The 17331-nt window shown below is 43.2% G+C and overlaps 1 protein-coding gene across 2 annotated transcripts; it reads right to left on the bottom strand.

Moving 5' to 3' along the window:
• Nucleotides 1-256: 256 nt before the first annotated feature.
• ZC4H2 (zinc finger C4H2-type containing) lies at nt 257-16783 on the bottom strand. Of its 2 annotated transcripts, none has more exons than XM_006136147.4 (5): nt 16559-16783; nt 8783-8954; nt 5700-5872; nt 3883-4045; nt 257-2241 (listed from the first exon to the last, which is right to left on the bottom strand). In XM_006136147.4, the coding sequence occupies exons 1-5, from the start codon at nt 16609-16611 to the stop codon at nt 2128-2130; spliced, it is 675 nt and encodes a 224-aa protein (XP_006136209.1). In that variant the 5' UTR covers nt 16612-16783; the 3' UTR covers nt 257-2127. The 2 variants fall into 2 exon arrangements, with proteins under 2 accessions (XP_006136209.1, XP_075796952.1); XM_075940837.1 differs by lacking the exon at nt 16559-16783 and adding an exon at nt 15298-15355.
• Between the last annotated feature and the right edge of the window lie 548 nt (nt 16784-17331).

The raw sequence follows: 17331 nt of genomic DNA, 5'->3' as shown, positions 1-17331 counted from the left end.
CACGAGCCTCAGATAGCCTCAGACAGCAGCCACACAAAGCAACTGCTGACCTGATGCCCTGCCAGAACCGGTTTCAGCTGCCCTTAAATGCCCCCCTGCGTCCAATCAGTGTGGACGCGCTAGTTCGAACTAGCAAAACGCTAGTTCGAACTAGTTTTTAGTTCTAGATGCGCTAGTTCGAACTAGCTTAGTTCGAATTAACTAATTCGAACTAAGTTAGTTCGAACTAGCGCTGTAGTGTAGACGTACCCAAAGCTATTAGGCTATGTCTACACTACAGAGTTTTTACTTCACTTACATCCACACTGCAATTGTGTTCTTTCGGGGAAAAAAAATCAAAAGAACAGAGGGGGGTTTTCTGACAGTGGTAAACCTCTTTCTATGAGGAAGAAGCCTCTTTCTGAAAGAGCTCTTTCGGAAAAAGGCGTGTGTAGATGGGGAAGAGGGAGTTCTTTCAAAAGAAGAAGAAAAAGCACAGGTGCCCTGGAGGCAACTCCATCCATCCACACTGAGTGGACACTATCTTTCGAAAAAGCTTTGGCAGTGTGGATGCTCTCTTTCGGAAAAAGTTTTTTCAGAAGATTTCTTTCAGAAAAGCTTCTTCTGAAAGAAGCCTGCAGTCTAGATGTAGCCTTAGTGATATTCTCAAGGCAAAGGAGTAAGTTGTATCATTGGCATTAGAAACCAAGAGGTTCTGGATCCCTGTTCTGTACTCAGGCCACTCACCCTTCCACTGCCATCTTTAGACATGCTACTGTTACACTAGCTGACATAAGGACAGGAGCTCACTCTATATTGGAGGATTCTGATGGATATTCCATCTAGAGCAAAAGGTCAAAGTCAGCTCTGAAGTAGAGTGTGCTGGAAAATGGCTCTTTTCTTTAAAAGCTTTGACTTTTTGTTGAGAAACAAGAAGTATTTGGTGGAAAGTGCACTCATTTTTAACATAAAATTTTTCAACCAATACTGCTGAGGAGTACATCAGTGAAATTCCTTTTGACTTCAACAGGTATTGTACCTGCCCACTTTAAAGCTGCCTTTGACCCATAGTTGTAAGGTGGAGAGGAAGTACAGAATGGCTAATGTTGCAGTCAATCATCACTAAAGTCAAGGTATATTTTACGATTTCCCCTGAAGAACTAGGATTAGCTCTTTGGCAACAGAGTCCCAGAAGTCTACAAATGCTGCTGCTGAGGCCTTAGCTCTTAACGGACTTAAAGTCAAGTCTTACGATTGCTGAAAATGGTCTAATCAAGCTGGTAAAACACAATTTTATATAGTCATATAGATTCAATGGTTTGATCTCCTTCCCAACTTTTAATCCAGTGCTGTAAAGACCTGGAATCTGTAATAGAATCAAACCCCATATTATTGAACTATATGCTGATCTCTTGTGTGTCCACATCCCTATTTTTCCTGGTAATTCCAGATATACTCCAAAATCCTTGGATACGCTGAGTTTTACTCTATATCTAGCCCATGTAATCTTCCTGGTTAGGATAAGGCATGGGTCTTTAGCATGGCAAATGGATATTCAGATACTTCTGTGCCTCAAGTGGTTTTCACTTAGGAGAAAATTGGAGTAATCTTTTAGAAAAATGTCCTTCAATCCTCCCCACAACTTGCTGAAGTAACACTTGATCATTAAAAATAGCCTGGTTTTATGGACAGTGTTTGCTGTTTGTATGGCAAACAGTGCAGGGACAGGAAAACACAGGGATGCTTTGGCAAGTATGGTAGGGATACCTTAAGTGATCTATTTAACTACAAAACATGTATCCTCAAATATATCTTCACAGGAGGGATCTGTCCTTCTCTGCAACCAAATCTACAAAGTGCTCATTGGCATTCAAACTGCTTGCATCAGAAGTTCCACTTGGCTTAGGAATCAAAAGATGGAATGATTAAAATGTTAAAGTGTAGCACCATCAACACTTCTCCTGAAACCAAAATATGAGAACTGGATGGAAAGTAAGATGGAACAGAAACATTGTGCTTACGTCACATTAATTAGAAAACAATGGGTAAGTCATACTTAAGTCTGCACTTCAATAAACTGGCCACATTTACAGTTCTACTGGAAAGGGATTAGGATGGGTCACATATTTTCTCCATGGATTTTCTGTTTCACTCGTCCTGTTTCCTCTTGGGCTTTTTGGGATTCCGAGACCGGCTTTTTGCTTTGCAGAGTGGACATATCGGTGCATTCCGATGAATTTGCTGATGACATGATAAACAGGCCTGCAATACAATGTTACAGCTTATTAATTTGCTTGCATTGAAATAGTGCCTAGGCATCCCAGGCTCTGGGACTCTGTGAGCAATCTATTTCTCTATGACGTAATAAATCCATGAAGTTCTGTTGAGACACACTGCTTATTGAACATCTTCCTTGCTCTAATAAGTTAGCTTACTGCACAGGAAAAATAAGTAAGAACTTGCATACTCAGTGGCAAACTGGAACTAAATTTTGTGGCAATTGTTCTTGGAGTCTACAGAAATATCAAGTAATTGAAAATGAAAGGATTTACTTAATTAGATTTTCAAATGAATAAAACTGCCAGTTCAGTCCCCTGTAGCATTTATTTTTATATTAAATTCAAAATTATTTTACATCTCCCCTCACATTTTTCTACTGACAATATCTGATTACATTAGATAAATCATTTAGGATTTCCTAGTTTTTGTCAGAAGGCACCTCTATCTAATCATCTAGTTTGACCCCAGGTACGCAACAGGCTATAGAATTCTACCCACTTATTCCTATATTGAGGCCATAGCTTGTGCCTGAGTAAGCCATATCTTTCAGGATATGTCTACAAGTGGAGATGGAGATGTAACTTCTGGCTCAGGTAGACCTTCCAGTGGGTAGTTCCGATTGGACTAGTGCCCTAAAAAGAAGCAAAGTAGCCATGGTTATATGGGTGCTGGAACAGGCTGACCACCCAAAATACACATACAGGACACTGAGAGTGGCTAGTCCATTCCAACACCCATGTAGCTGCAGCTTCAAGTCTAGTGTTAAGCATGCTATCTCAATGAGAGTTAGCACAGGTATACCTATCCAAGGTGTAACTTCCAGCAGGGGTCCTTCAAAAAGGCATCCAGTCTTAATCTGAAGACATCAAATGCTGGAGACTCTACTACTTTCTTTAAGGCATGCCTACATGGACAGCACTGCGGCAGCACAATTGTACCAATGCTGCTGTGCCACTGCAGCACACCTGACACTCTATGCCAAAGGGAGAGAGCTGTCGTTAGCATAATAAACTCATCTCTGCAAACAGCAGAAGCTATGTTGGCAAGAGACACTCTCCTGCCGAAATTGTGCTGTGTACACAGGCACTTACAGCCAGTGTGCTCAGGGGAGTGGTATATTCATAATCCCAGTGACTTAAATTATGCTGACATAAGCTGTAGTGCAGACATAGCCTTAATAGTTTCTTCTAATGGTTAATCATCCTCGCTGTTAAAAATGCATGACTTACATTTAATTTGAATTTGGTTTTAACTTCCAGCCACTGGTTCTTGTCATGCCTTTCTCTGCTAGATTGAAGCATCCATTAGTCCCCGATACTTTCTCCTTGTGACAATAGTATTTCTCAAGCTCAGGCATCATAGAGAAACTGGCAGCATCTGCCCTATGGCTCAATATACTCTACTGGGGGAGTCATACAACATACAGAGCCTGATTCTGATTTCCTGCGGACTGGTGCATCTGTAATAATGTCAGTGGAATTGCCTTTAGTTTGCCCTAGCACAGGCAAAATAAGAATTGGGCACATGATTATTTTTAATGCTAATACCTTTATGAACATGATATGTTCCAAATCACCCGAAAGACAAGTCTGTGCATTTGACACCCAAAAGACAAAGCCTCACCTTCATTGGAGGGGGCTGTTGTCTGAAAGTTGCTGTCTGTCTGGTGTCTTGTTTCCTAGCCACTTGTAGCTGTTGGGCAGCAGCTGCAGCTGCAGCCAGAGATTCTGGAATGGGAGGTTCTTGTGGTTCTGTTTGCCATTCAGCTTTCTGCTTTTCAAAGTAGCTATACAAAAACAAATCAAAATGATAATCAACTGCTGGCCCATCATTTATTCATTTAATATGCATTGATTTGCAATGACTCTTCTGTGCTAAAACGTAACGGGCCAAACACAACTCTGGTTTTGTTCCTCTAGAATCAAATGACTTGCACCAAGTACTCATTTGGACCAAACATTTTAAAATGGGACAATGACAATAGATAAAATACAACAAGCGACCATAATCACAAGCCCAATGACAATCAATAAGTATCATCATAACACAGATGAAGAAGACTTGCCAAATAGTGAATTCCATTCACTCTGAATAGCAAGATCTAAGTTTTGGGAAATTGTTTATTGTTAATGAGCCAGATTCAAGCATATAACTGGTTAGTGGAATAATTACAGCAAAGTTGATTTGCTACATTTCTTCAGGTTCTTGTTTTCAGTTTTATCTTCAATGACAAAGGCAAGTTTTTTGTTTTTAATATAAACTGAGGATTTGGAACACAATTCTGCAACAAGGGATGAACTGCATAGTTATTAGTAGAGATGTGAATGGTTAACCAGTAAGCCTCAACCACTGAGGATGAGGCTTATTAACTATGGTTAACCAGTGGGGGCTGGAGCAAACACTCCACTCACCACGGGCAGGAGGCTGTTCCAGCCCTGAGGAGCCCATCACAGGTGGGGGGCACTCCAGACCAGTCAGAGCAGGACTTGACTATAGTGGGCCTAGCCTGGGTGCACCGTGGGCAGGAGCACTCCAGCCTGGCTGGAGTTGCATCAGCCCATAACGGGGGTGGGGGCAGCTCCAGCCCAGCCAGTGCCCCTGCCTGCCCTGCTTAATCTGTTAACTGGTTAACTATAATGTTTAACCAGTTCATTAAAAGGGATTTTACATCCCTAGTTATTAAATCTAGGGGCAAGGATTGATTTGAGGATTAGTCATAGTGGATCAGGAAGAAATCTGCATGTTCCCACCCCATAAAATCACGAGAGACAAAACAAAGAATTTAGACCCATTCCCTTGAAGCATGAGGGACTGGTCTCTGCTGGATGTATGGCGAGGTGGAACATTCTCGGTAGAAGCATAAACATCCTCCCTGGTTGTCAAAAAGATCAGCATGTCTCTACATTTTTTCCATAGATCCAAATGTCTGGATTAAGCCACAGTTTACCCAATTCTGTTTTTTTTTTTTAAACAGCTGTAGCACAAATTAGAACTCAGGCCAAGACTCACTAAAGCCACTCATGCAGTAGTAAACATAGTGTGAGTGATAGTTTTGGATTCCTCTGCATCATACCTATTCCTGCATCATACCCATTCCTACTATCCAAATGAAAGAAAAGGATCCTTTGGAAAAAATATCATGTAATGTTATAATTAGAGATGGGATTGAACCAAAACCTTAGATCCAAACCCCTTAAACTCCTGAATTTTCCAGGCCAGAGCTGGGGTTTGTAGCTTTGACTGCTCTTTGATCTTTGCCCCATATTCAGACAGAACCCTTTTGGAGGCTTGTAGGAGGCTAGCTCCACCACATTAATTTTGTTTTTCATGATTGCCTCCAAGTTCCTACCTTCCAGCTGGGCCCAGAAACGAAAATGACAAAGCTCCAACGGAATAATAAATGGTTACAAGGCCAAACAGATTTTGATCTAGAGACCTACTCAAGAGAGAGTTTCTCTTCCTCCTCACAAAGATCTGGTAACCTCTGCAAGCCCAGAGTCATCCTCAAGGCATCTACATGCTCCTTCAGGGGCTTGTACTCTTCATGCAAGCGTCGAGTGGACTCCAAGAGCTTGTTGAGATCATTCTCAGACTGCTTGATAGTGTTCTCCATCTGAAACAGAAGACATTTGCCTAACACAGGAGTGGGATCCATGGCAAACAGGAGCTGCAATCACCCAAAACTGCAGAGGCACAGGTAAATATAGCTGTGGGAGCCCACCAGGGCTAACCCTGCAAACCAGATCTGGCTCCTGGGCCAGTATTTGCCCACCCCTAACATTCACAATTCTCTGCTTCGCAAAGATGACACTGTCCTGCAAAGAGTGGAGCTTTTCACATTCAGGGTATGTCTAGATTACATCCCTCTTTCGACAGAGGGATGTAAATTAGGCACTTTGAAATTGCAAATGAAGCCGAAATTTGAATTTCCCGTGCTTTATTTGCATAATCACATAATGGAGCTCTTTCAAAAAAGCGCTCTTTCGAAAGTAAAACTGCAGTCTAGATGGTCTAAAGGGAAGGCTTTTTCAAAAGATCCTGTAAACATTCCTTTTTTGAAAGAACCACATGTAGACTGCGGTTTTACTTTTGAAATAGCACTTTTTCGAAAGAGCGCCATTACGTGATTATGCAAATGAAGCATGGGAAATTCAAATCCTGGCTTTCATTTGCAATTTCGAAGTGCCTAAAGAGGGAGGGATTACATTCCCTGCCTCTGTTGAAAGAGGGATGTAATCTAGACACAGCCTCAGAGTGGAAATGAATTGGCAGACAATGAAATGGCCAAACAAAGGGTGTGTCTAGACTACTGAGTTTTGTCGACAAAAGTGAACTTTTGTCGACAAAACTATACCTGCGTCTACACTACCGCTGAGTTCTGTCGACATAACGTCGACAGAACTCAGCAGTTTTGTCGACGCTGGTAAACATTTTACGAGGCATAACACCTTCTGTCGACAGTTCTGTCGACAGAAGGTGTTATTGCCTGTAGGGTTGCGTCTAGACTACAGGGTTTTGTCGACAAAGCAGCTTGCTTTGTCGACAGAACTGAATGTGTCTAGACGCTCTATGTCGACAGAAGTTTTGTCGACAGTATCTGTCGACAAAACTTCCGTCGACAAAACCCTGTAGTCTAGACGTACCCAAAGAGTTAACATTCTGAGGGGTGGAATATAGGCAAGGAAGAAGCAGCTTGATGGCGAATGGCATGTGTTAAACACAGGTGAGGCAGTTTCATGCAAGGATTCAGCTTGCAGCTCCTTCTTCCTCTGCACAGCAGCCCAGGAAGTAGAATGTGATAACCACTTAGCTGTAGCACCAAATGGGAACATTTTGGAAAGATTCTCAAGGAAAATTATAAAAATAACCTTTAAAAAAATATCCACTGGGACAGGGCCAACTCATTCGCATTATTTCAAGCCATTCCAAATGCTCCATGTGTTCAAAAGTCTAACTCCAGTGTTGTTGGGTTTATGTTCCACTTGGGAAAGAGATTGAGAGAAGCATCAGAAAGATAAGCTGATGGAAACATCATGTGAAAGTGGGACAGCGTGAAAGAGAAGCAGCGAGTGGAGAGGGTGAGAACTTTCGAATGATAAATGAAGGTGGTATACGTGCTGTATATTCAAGCCACCACTTGTGCCACCCCACACTTTGCAAACTTTTTACATCCCTAATACAGAGCACAGGCTTCCCCCTAGCTCAGCACTTTAAAAACATTTACTCACCGTTACAAAGGAGAAAAAGTTTAATATTGCAGGAGAATGGCATTCAGAATGGCAATTCAGAATGGTTTTGCAAACCCAGAAGTTCACAAATCCTCAGCATTCCCCATTGTTCCTCTCTAATAGTCTCCCTATTTTGTATTAATATCCTTCCACTTGTTTTATTATTTGTATCGCAGCAGGGCTTAGAGGCCTCTGAAAATTCAAGGCCCTCTGGTGCTAGGCATCACACAAGCATAACAAACCATCCCACTATCCCTGGCTCCCAAAAAGAAAACAACCCAAATCCCTGACAGCTGCCAAAGCCTCCCAGGTTCTAGGTGTTAAATTAAGCAGCACTAAGAGGGTTATTTGCTAAGAAGAGTCAGAATAACTTTACTATGGCTGCTGGTACCGTGGCAGCAGCAATGAACTTGGCTGTCCTTTTCCTTTGACGTAAATCTCCCATTTCTATTATTGAAAATCATCTTGCCTGATACAGACAAGCACTAAAAGTGGCTACATTTAACTCATTTGATACCATCTGTGTGGTCCTTTCATGCTGTCAGGAAAGCTCAGGTTGCATATCAATAACCTGTCAACTGTATATGAGACTCTGTATAACAGAGGCTGAGTAAAATATGGCCCACGGGCTGGATCCAAGCTGCTGGATCTGGCCTGAGGGAGCCTCAGTCTGCCCCCCCCTCCCCAAATCAGAAAAGCTGGCTGTGGAGCCATGTGTGTCTGTGAATACTGGAAGCCCAGAAGGAGGAGGGAAGAGGCTTCTCATGCTGCCTTCCTCCAGGTCACAACCCCCTCCCAGACCTTGCTCTCTAATCACCTGTCACTGCTACATCCCTGCACCCTCCTGCTTTTCTGCCCCAGACTCTGCATCCCAATCCCCTGCCCCAGGTCACAATTCAAATCCCTGCACCCCCTCCTACTCCCAGGCCCCTCCCAGATCCTGTAGCCCCTCCTTTACACCTCCTCCAAGTCATAATCCTCTCCTGGACCCATACCCCCTTCTGGACCCTGCACACCCTCCTGCATCCCAGTTCCCCGCCCCAGGTCACAACCCCTCCTTCACCCAAACTCCCTCCCAGATCCCACACCCCTGCCTGCACCCCAGTCCCTTACCCCAAACTCCCTTCTGCATTCCACTTCCATCTCAGACCCTGTATCCTCCATTAATATCATGGAAGAATGTGACCCTTCACCACTTACCAAATATTTGGAATGGGCCTCCCCTGCCCATCAAAAATTATTACCCACCCCTGATATGTAAGGTACGTCCTGACCACCATCTCACTGCTACATACCACATTTATGTCTGCATGGATCAGCCGCAGCTCCTCCACATGAGCCATTTTTTCCTGCAGCAGAAGGTCCATCTCCTGTTTGTATTCCTTCAGGTGCCTCTCCTCCGATTCCAGAGCTTCAAACTCTGCCTTCAGACGTGCCTTGATCTTCTCCATCTGCAAAGTCTTATTCCTATAACCAAACAAAAATTGCAAATATAAAAGGGACAGCTACTGTAATGCCAATGTAAATGCTCAGAGGGGTAGCTGTTTTAGTCTGTAACTTTAAAAAAAGACTAGTCCTGTATAGGGATGTTAAATTTCGATTAATCATCTAATCATGTAGTCAATGGAAATTCCATCGACTGCTTGCTTAGTCGATAAGGAGGAGGTGGAGTGCTCACTATCCCAGCTGCGCCTCTGCCTTTTAAATGTAGTAAGAGCTGCCCATGGCTCTTACTATATTTAAAAGGCAGAAGAGCAGTGGTTCCCTGCTGTGCCTCTGCCTTCCCAGCCCTCCCATGGAGACAGTGCTGGGGGGAAATCAGCTTTTAATCTGGCTCCCACCTAGCACCAGCTCCCCCCTTTGCTGCCTCTCTAATAGAGGCAGCAAGGGCGATGGGGAAACGACTTATCGAGTCACTACTCGACTATCCGATTAGCATATGCTTATCGGGTAGTCAACTAGTCGCTTACATCCCTAGTCCTGTAGCACCTTATGGTATGTCTACTCTAGCTCGTTAATTCTGGCCGCCATTTTTAAATCCCCTTAGTTCGAACGAACTGCCCGCAGCTACACGCGGCAGTTTAAAGTTAATCCGAACTAAATCCTTAGTTTGGATTAACTGTTACTCCTCATGGAATGCTTCATGGGAGGTTCTGAAGCAGGACAAGGAGGTTGTTTGCAGGCAGGAGGTGTCCCCATCTGAAAAGGGGCTGGTTTGGCACCTCCTCCCACCCTGTGGTGACCAGATTTTTGGTATCCCTCAATACATCTGACCAGACCTACCACGTCCCCTTTTTGACTCGACTTCTGGCAACCCTACATGTACCCTACAGTCCGGTATTTGCACCCTCTGTCCGGTAGAAAATTTCAGAAAATACCAGACACATGCAATGTGCAATGTCCAGTATTTTCTGAATTTCCGGCTGGGCGCCGGAGGGAAGCCTGATGCTGGGAGTCCTGTGGTCACATGCAAAAGCCGGGTGGGGCGGGGACAGTGGCTGAGACTCCCAGCCACTCCCTCCTTCCTCCTGGCTTCTGCAAACAACCAGAGGCTCCCAGCATCAATTGCGGACCCGGCTCCCAGCTGGGAGCCTCTCGTTGTGTGCAGAAGTCGGGTGGAGAGTGTGGCTCCCAGCCACTGCCCCCGCCCCCGCCCAGCTTCTACTAGCAACTAGAGGGAGTGCCTGCCAGGGGCGCGGCCTGTTGGACTCCGGCTGCGGCCAGTGGCTGCACCTCCCCCCGCCAGCTCTGCTTCCTACCCCCTCTTCCTCCGCCCCCCCCACCAGTTCTGCCTCCCACCCCCCTTCCTCCTGGCCAGCCCCGCCCCCCTCCCAGTTCGTCCGTCCCCCGCCCCCACGATCAAGTGTGTCCGGTATTTTGGGGGGTCCTACCTGGGTATTTTGGGGAGTCCTAACTGGTAACCCTACCTACATGGCACCCAGACACAGGAGCCAAAAACTGGACTGTCTGGGTAAAACCCAGAAGAGGGCAACCCTAAGCCGTAGGCACGTGTATTTCATATGGTATATGCTATGCGTTATTGTAACATACACACATCTTCTGGGTGTGGTGTACTGCACTATTTAGTGGCACAGAAACCACTTACAGAGAGAATAATGCATCTTTTCCACAGCCTTAGCAGAGAGCCAGCTCACTTTTAGCTCATATGGTAGAAACCCATGCACTCAATTCCATATGTCCCAGGTTTCACTTCACTTGCAGGTGACAGGAGTCTGCCAATGCTACATTATTAAAGAGACTATGATATGTTTTATATGGAAACAAACATATTTTTAAAAGGAAGCCAACTGCCCCAGTTTTGAAAAAATCAGAACCAGCCCTTAAAAGTAAAAAACTGTTGGAAAAAAGAGTCAGCTATAAAAGAATTATTATATCCATAAAAGCCATCTCCTAACAAAGCCAGAAATCATTTTGTCAAAACAAATGGTGACCTGACAGCATTGATTTCTGCAGTGGGAGGCAGTGGTTAGCTCAGCATAAAAGTGTTGCTAACTGGACTTCAGTTCCAGTAGTCAAAGTGTATTAGCTTCTGTGAAGGATTTATGGCACTTCAAAGGATTTTTTAAGCTACAGTGAGCTACTTAGCAATAATAATAAAGTTGCCATAATTTGTACTTTCACAATTAATACTGTCATTTTCTCTATATCAAAGCAAACATTGGTAACGGCTAATCTGATTAAAATTAAAAAGAAAAACAAATTGAAGATTACAACTCTCTATAGCTCAAAAATTTACAGGGAAGTCTTTCATCAACTGAGGGGACAGGATGTGTATGAGGCCTTAACAGTTTTAGAAAACAAATGTATTTTTATTTATTTTATATTAAGATTTATTACGTTTGGATAGGAGGATAAAGAGAAATCGAGCAACTAGTATTAAAATCTATTGTTCTTACAGTTAGGGCCTAGTCTTATAGAGATTTACATGTGTGCTTAACTTTACACATTGTGAGTGATGTGAAGTGCCACTGACCTTAATTAGAGATGTAAATGGGTAACCGGTTACCGGGTAAGCATAACCCTTTTGGGAAATTAAAGGTTAACCAGGTAATCCGTTAACCAGTAAGCATGTGCCTTACTGGCATGCTAACCAACTAACTGGTTAACTGGAGCTTCTTCTGCCCATGACACCCCAACTGGCAGGCCGCAGCAGACCTGGAGCAGCCCGTCGTCCACAGTAGGGACAGAAAAGCCCCCACCGCCTGCGACGGCGAATAAGCAGATCCAGCTGCCCAAGGCTGTGGCAAGGGGGGGCTGGAGTAAACCACCGGCTGAGGGCAGCAGGGACAACCAGTTGAATGATTTGTTTAACCGGTTAACTATTCTGGTTGGTTTTTATATCCCTATCACCCTTACCGGGTGATGCTTACCAACAACCGGTTAACCGGCACCCGGCCTGTCCAGAGCAGCCTTCCACCCATGGTGTGGCGGGCTACTCCAGTGGTTCCCGCCTCCCCGCCCCCAACAGCACGATGCAGCAGGTCAGATAATGGGTTAAACAGATAGTTCAACCAGTTAACATTTTAAATGGGATTTTACATCCCTAACCTTAATGGTACTTAGGGTTGCCAGCCCTCCCGGTTTCGCCAGAAGTCTCCCAGAATCATTCCCGATCTCCCAGAAGCTACCTCAGCAAAACCGGGACATTTCGGTCTAACAGTCCAGCATGACAGTGAAGCAAAAGCAGTCTTCTTTCTTACTTCCACTCTGCACTGCTCTTGGAAGTGGCCAGTGCCATCCCTGAAGCCCTTGGGAGGGAATCAGGGAGTCTCCGCATGCTGCCTCTGCACAGAGCTGCGGGGGCTGTGCCTGTGGGCAGCAGAGCATGAGACCTCCCTGCCCCCCATGCATAGGAGAAGCTTCTGCCAGAGGGATGTACTTTCAAGAGCCACACCGCTGACCCCCCCCTGCTACTCTCCTGCACCCCAATCCCTTGCCCCAGACTACATCCTGCATCCCACACCCAAACTCCCTCTGAGAGCCCAGCTCCTACCCACTCCCATACTCAAATTCCCTTCCAGAGCCTGATCCTTCTCTCACAGAAACTCCCTCCTAGAGCCCACACCTCCTCCTGCACCCCAACTATCTGCCCCAGCCTGGTGAATATGAGTGAGGGTGGAGGAGACAGAGGCAGGAGGGATAAAGTGAGTGGGGGTGGGGCTTCAGAGAAGGGGCAGGACAGAGACAGGCAAGGGTCTTGGGTTTGCACAATTGGACAGCTGGCAACCCTAATGAGACTTTGCAAAGATGCAGGTGTGGAGGGGAGTCACACTAGTACATTTGGAAACAAGAGTAGAGTGAGTCAGAGGGATTCAATGAAAACATATGCACATTTAATATACATTATGTGATTTTTAAAATGAAATGTATTAACTACACGGTTTCTTAAATTTGGTAAATTTCTTGTAGCCATCACAAAAGAAATGCATCTTACGGAGGAATTTGAAGGTGGAGAACGTAATAAGCTTGTCTGAAAATTGTTGTCAACTGCGGTACAACAGTATGTAATATTTTGAATTTGATTATTTTGTTTATACCACAGAAATACATTCTTTTTTCCACTTTTAAATAAAATGACAGTGTTCCGTAAGAAGGATAGGTCAGATTCATCCCTTGATTTACACCAGGGCTCTATTAGGTGCCATTTATTTACAAAAGTCATTTATTTCTATTAATAAGAATATATTTGATTAGTGAAACAGAGCATCTTTTCACAGACGCGCCTCCCTATTTCTTCTGTTAGTTTAGGAAGGAGAATGGAATTAGGTCAATTTCTGTGCTGTTGCTTGTCAGTTTCATTTTCTAGTTCCAGTGTGCTACCAGAATGCAACAACACTAGAGTTTCAGGGAATAGTTCCAACTCAAACAATTAACTTTTAAAATTAAAAAACAAAGCATGCACAAATTGTGAAGATATTTTAATTAATATCAGGATATTTACTATATTTATTTTTTTAAACAAAAACCTAGCCTACATGGTTGATTCTGCCCTTGTTTCTATTCCATTCTAAGTTCCTATTCTGCCTTCCTCACCATAATGAGTATTCTCAAGAAATGACTACCATCTATCATGGGCTGTTCAACCTCTCATTCATCCTTTCACATGGGGAATAATGGGGCCCAATCCTGCAACTATTTTTATGTGCTTAGTCTGGCCACTATGAGTAGTTCCACTGAAGGCAATGGGACTATAAAGTCAAGCACATGCTTAAATCTTTGCTGGATTGGGACCTTATATGCATACATATATTTACTGACTGTAATAGTCTCATTGATTTGTCATTAAGCATGAGCAGAACTGTTTTCAGGATCAAGCTCTGACATCTCCTGCAACCCCAATAAAGTTCCTTTAATTAATATGAAAATGTGCATAATATAGGCAAAAAAGACATCAAAGGACAGAAAACAATAGGCCAAATTTTACTTTTTTCCATCTACTGATTTTATTCATAAAAGCCCTTTTAACTCTGCATGTGGGAGAGGGCAGACAGAGTTCAAATTAAAATAAACAACAGACTATGGTGGAGCTTTTTAAGCACATAAAATTTGTTTATTTACAGTACTTTAAAATAAATAAGACATAAAAGTACAAATAGCCAGAGCGTGTGATTTTTTTATCGGGCCTATTTTAGGCAAAAACCAACATGCCTTATTATTCACCTTATCTGCCCCATTCACTTAAATGTACTGGCTATTTAGAAATGTAATATACATTATGGCAACAAGAAATTAGCTGTTTGGTGTAAAAGGATTCTTAGATTTCACAGAACTTCATTTATTTTTCATGGCCTCACTATTTACAACAAGGCCAATAACTACACCAGCAAAGTGTGACAAATTAAATAATTGCAGTTACAGTCACCTTTGAATCAGAAAACTGAATGTTCCCAAATGCAAAGTATTGTAACAACCAAGCAGAAAATTGATCAGATATTTAAATCCAATATTACAACCATCATGTCTGAGTAGATCTGTAACTGGCTGCTGATCTGCTGTAAAAGATGGCACACATTAAGCAGTTCAGCACAGACATTTCAGAGCCTCGGTATCAATCTGGAACACATTCACATGTCCTGTCCCCCAATATTGGTACGCTATACATAAAAATAATTTCGGGCCTGGTCTTGCCACCATAATTCATGTGAGCAGTCTTTGCATGAGGAAGGATTTGGCCCTTCCATGGTAGAATAATTTACTTCTGTATATTCAGACAGAGATGTGATAATGTACATGTTTAAACGGTTAACTGATGAGCCTGGGCTCCATGGTTAACCTTCATGGTTACACACCAGACCCACCCCTTTCCTGCTGCTGCCTCTGTATTAGAGGCAGCAGAGCTGGGGAGAAGCAGGCAGGAGGCAGAGGTACTAGCATGGGGGGGGGGGTAGATAGTCAGTACACATGGGGAGCCAGCTGAAAAGCTGGCTTCTCGTGTTTACCAGCTCCCACAGAACTCCTCCCTTCCCCTACCACATGTAAATATGTAACCGCTGAAATTTTCACCGGTTCCACATTTACCAAATCCGCCCCCCCCCCGCATTTTAACATCCCTAATTCCCACGAAGAGATTTTGTTAATGTTGTAATGACTATAGAAACTATAGTAATTGAATTGTTGCTTATTCTTTGGTTTGATTTCAGTTTCTTTTCTCTATCCATAAGAAGTGTTTAAAATTGACCATGCTACTGTGACATTTTTTATTCTTTGTTTTATTGATGCCCCCCTCCCCACCGCACAGATAACCCCTCTCTTACATTTTCCTGATACAAAAATATAAAACACAACTCACCATGATGATAAGCATGATATAAATACCTACATATATCCCAGTTGTGGCTGTTCTTCCTCCCAGCCACTTTCAAAATTATTGCACTTTCCTTAGGAAATACCTTTGCTATTAAATACACAAATTCTTGCTAAATGCACACAACTTGGGCAGTAATCAGAACATCATGTTCATGAACGAAAAGACACAAACTGAGCATTTAAAGCCAAACAGAATAATCCACTCTGATGCAATGCATTGTTGCTTATGATTGACTCTTCCTGCAACATGTCCTGTGATTCACTGTATGAAGGCCACTATATAAAAATTAATGGTATATTGGATTGCACTGAAGAGTGGAGAGCCCCAGCTGCCTGCCTTGCTGGTAAACCTCTTTAAGGGAAGGAAATAGCAGCCTTAGTGCCATTGTGTCTCTGCTTCATCATTCTACCCCTATGCTCCCAATAACTCCTTCAGAGGACCACAGTAAAAAACAGGAAGGGAACAGGGACAAACACATCCACCAGCCTGACTTCACACAACACCCCGAACCCTCAAATTGGAGAGAGAAAGAGAGAAGTAAGCTAGCTAAATAGATTTCCCAAGATGCAGGTTTCTTTCCTTTCAATCCCTCCCTACAATCCCCTCCCCGCCCCCACCCCCCAAAAAAAATTCCTCTGCAAGCCACAACACTGTTGCAATGCCTATCCCCCAAAGTATTAGCTAAGCAGCCACTTTTGCAGGATACTATAAGTCATTCCAAACAATCAGTACATTTTATTTTTTTTAAACACTTCACAGCTCCCACCTTCCTGATTTCAAAGCAGCTTCTGTGTTCTGGATACATATTGGACTCATGTATATATATTATCTTCTGTAATTTTCACCCTCTCCTCTCCTCCCTTCCCCTCCCCTCCAACATTTCTTAGATGAAGCCAACCAGAAGAATAGTAATTTAAAAAAACAACTGCTTTGAAACAGATCTCCAGTTGTTCATTCTTAGCTGCCACCTCCCTCCCCCTGTCTTTTTTATTACTAATACCCTGGAAATACATGACAATCACCGCCTTGTAATGCGTGTTTCACGGACCCCCTCTCTCAACAGATGCTTCTTTTATCTCCAGTTTCAGGAGATAAATCCCAGGGTTTTTCGTTGTTGTGGTTTTTATTTTTATTTTATTTAATAACATAACAGTAGCTTCTCCAAATCGGTATAACTCATTCATTCCTTCAAAGAGAGGGAAAAAAGCTTAGTGCAAGTGATGCTGCACAAAAGAAAACATACCTGATCTCTTTGATGCTCTCCAGTTTGCACATGATTTCTTGCTCATCAGCCATGCTTTTCACTCCGATTTAAACCTCCCGTGATGTACCAAATGGCAGCCCCCCAAAACAAAACAAAACAAAAATCAACCCATACAATAGACACAATGTAACCACCCGCTCCAGGCATACGGACTCTGAGCCTGTGCGGTATAAGCTATGAGAACTATGGGAGTTGGAGTCCAGTTCCTTATTGCAGCCCGGGCATGTGCAAGAGGAAAGACTACAACCCCCACAAGGCAGAGCAGCGCTCTCTTACTTCTCTTCCTGCAGCCACACTTTAAATCAATTTGTCACAGCTAATTATGTCAAAGGTTGCTAGTAGTGTAAGAGAGCCGAGTCCCTCCCCCTAGGGTTGTGGGTTGTTGCCCTTTTAAACTAAACGATGCAATGACCTATAAATGACTACTGAGAGCTGGTTGGAAAATTTCATGATTTTGATGAAAAGTTAAATGTAATCACACAGAAAAAAAAACCTGCTCCAACGATTTTGAGAGCCACGCAGTTTTATATTTGACATTTTAATTGATGCTCAGTTGTCCAAAGATATGCAGAGGCACTGGTTTTTTTTCAGGATTGTGTTTCGACTCTCAGTCAATACAACTGACCATATAAATGACACAAAAGAAGAAATAAAACACAAATATAACCTTTATTGTTAAAAATTAAAATGTAAAGTGATGCTCAGGCACCATTCATCAAAGGAGCTCAAAGATATGGATGAATTAGTCTCAC

The sequence above is a fragment of the Pelodiscus sinensis genome, chromosome 13 (assembly GCF_049634645.1).
Source record: "Pelodiscus sinensis isolate JC-2024 chromosome 13, ASM4963464v1, whole genome shotgun sequence".
Taxonomy (NCBI): domain Eukaryota; kingdom Metazoa; phylum Chordata; order Testudines; family Trionychidae; genus Pelodiscus; species Pelodiscus sinensis.
The sequence above is the reverse complement of the archived record's forward strand: the minus strand, read 5'-3'. Positions and strand labels throughout refer to the sequence as shown.

Excerpts from the sequence above, each read along its gene's own strand:
- ZC4H2 (XM_006136147.4), bottom strand. The coding sequence starts at position 16,611 with ATGGCTGATGAGCAAGAAATCATGTGCAAACTGGAGAGCATCAAAGAG. Across the intron at positions 8,955-16,558 it reads GAGAGCATCAAAGAGATCAG|GAATAAGACTTTGCAGATGG; the intron begins GTATGTTTTCTT and ends GTTTGGTTATAG. Across the intron at positions 4,046-5,699 it reads GAAGAGAAACTCTCTCTTGA|CTACTTTGAAAAGCAGAAAG; the intron begins GTAGGTCTCTAG and ends GTTTTTGTATAG.